Here is a 1,975-nt window from a genome sequence, read left to right as displayed (position 1 = left end):
GATGCAGCCATCATTAAAATGGCACAGGAATACGGTGTGGAAACCCTGGTACGAAACACTCACACGCTCTACAATCCAGACAGGTGAGTGATGAACACACCTTGCACACATTCCTCATGGAAAACTGACACACATACACACACACTCATTCACTCACAGATGCAACCTTTTAAGGTTTAAGGTTTTGTAAAGAAATTCATTTAGTGCAATTATTTGCCTATAAAAATGTCTTAAATTAACTCAAGCATGTCAATATTTGACAGGTAGTGTATTAACTCAACTCAAGAGCTATCACACACCCGATGCACGCCAAAACAAAGATATATATATTACACTTACAGATGAATAATTTATTATTTTTATAGTTCTAAAATAATTATAATTTTAAATTTAATAATTTGTAATAGCTGCAAGTGTCTGTGTGTGTGTGTGTGTGTATATATATATATAATTACATTTTCAGATATTTTATATATGTATTGTTAATATAATAAGAAATAGTATTTACATGTATTAAAAATACATATTACATTTACAGTTGTATATTTTTCAGCTATTATAATAAATGTTTATGTATGTGTTCAGTATGTTTTCTTTTTTTTCTTTTTTTTGGCAAATGTATAGGAAAACTTTCTGACACTGATGCAATAAATAAAACTGATACAATCTACTAACTTAAAGTTCAAATTTAAAAAATAATAATTTGTATTAGGGACCATAAAAATGTTGTCAGTACAAATCTGAACTAACTGGGCCAGATGGGAAAACCTCCTTTTTAGTGCACATCATGGGGCAGCACTCCCTAATCATTGACTAGATTGCTCAGTAAACTTTGCCAGCACTTTTAGCATAATATGACCTTAAGATGAACTGTGTACTATCGTGACCCTGGCCTGCACTTGTGTTTGTGTAACTGCCATTCTCTCTCTCATGCCTTTCCTGAGAGTATTACCAAACAGGAGAGAATGACTCTCCCCTTCTCAGATCATCATGCAGATGCCACTACTCCTGACATGTAAAACAAGTGGCCTTTTGCGTAGGTTACATAAATGGGACGGATGTTGGTAATACGCTCAGATTCTACGTCTCATTCAGAAGGGAAGAGAATGAGCTTGCATGCATAAGCGTGTGTGAATGCATGTGCGGGTGTGCATATGACGTCTATCGCTGCCCTGGACGTTGTGAGACTCACTGCTGCCATCTGGAGGTGGGAAGCGGCCCTGTTGGTCACACTGTGAAACATGTGCTGTGGGTGGGAGGGTGAAATAGCTCAGCATGCAAGTCACCACCCCAAACATGTGCCAGCTGAGCACTGGGCTTTTTCTAACGAGCACGCAGATGCCCCCTGATTCCGCACCGTGCCGAGAAAACCGGCCAATGGCAGGGACGGATATCAACAGGAGTTGTATAAGATCAGGACTATAAATAAGGGACGGACTGTTAATGTGTTAAGGCTGTTGTTTCTCTCTTAGAGGAGCAGCTGAGACTATTAGCTCCTCTCTTTGAGTCTCTCCGAGCCAGATAGGCATATGTGCTTCCATTTGAAGAATGTGGGGAAATGTGTTCATATTGGACACACTGCCATGCAAACTTTCTGCTTGATCCAATATGACTTTACTTTTGTGACCTTGTTTCCTTAAGAATAAAATTTGACTTTTTGCAGTGCCACTTTAATAGAATGTTCTAGAAGTGGTGTGTCCAATAATCAAGCAAGTTTGTATTATATCACTCAGGGCAGCAAGTTGTTGTTGTTATTTTTCAGTAGTTCAGATTTTTCCCACCATATTTTATTTTGAATAATTTAATTAAATTATGTTTTTTTTTTTTTTAAAGAACTTTTAAAAGGTAGCTTTTTTTTATTTATTTATTTTTTTATAGGATTGCTTTTCAAGTCTTTTATGCTCCCAAAGTCTACATTTATAAAAAAAACTGCTATGTTGTGAGATTATTACAATTTCAAGTTTTCTGTTTGAAT

At 36.5% G+C, this 1,975-nt stretch overlaps 1 protein-coding gene across 1 annotated transcript in view; it reads left to right on the top strand.

The window, feature by feature from the left end:
* Window positions 1–3: 3 nt before the first annotated feature.
* Window positions 4–1,975, top strand: part of LOC107578236 (cryptochrome-2-like) — a gene marked incomplete at its 5' end in the record, with an annotated part of 4,829 nt that continues 2,857 nt past the window's right edge. Inside the window, one exon of the mRNA XM_016264209.1 lies at window positions 4–83. Within this exon, the coding sequence (XP_016119695.1) occupies window positions 4–83 (80 nt within the window). The remainder of the gene's footprint in view (window positions 84–1,975) is intronic.

This window comes from Sinocyclocheilus grahami, unplaced genomic scaffold (assembly GCF_001515645.1).
Source record: "Sinocyclocheilus grahami isolate Dianchi unplaced genomic scaffold, SAMN03320097.WGS_v1.1 scaffold9388.1, whole genome shotgun sequence".
Lineage (NCBI taxonomy): Eukaryota > Metazoa > Chordata > Actinopteri > Cypriniformes > Cyprinidae > Sinocyclocheilus > Sinocyclocheilus grahami.
Note: the sequence above shows the minus strand (reverse complement) of the source record. Positions and strands in the feature narration are given on the sequence as shown.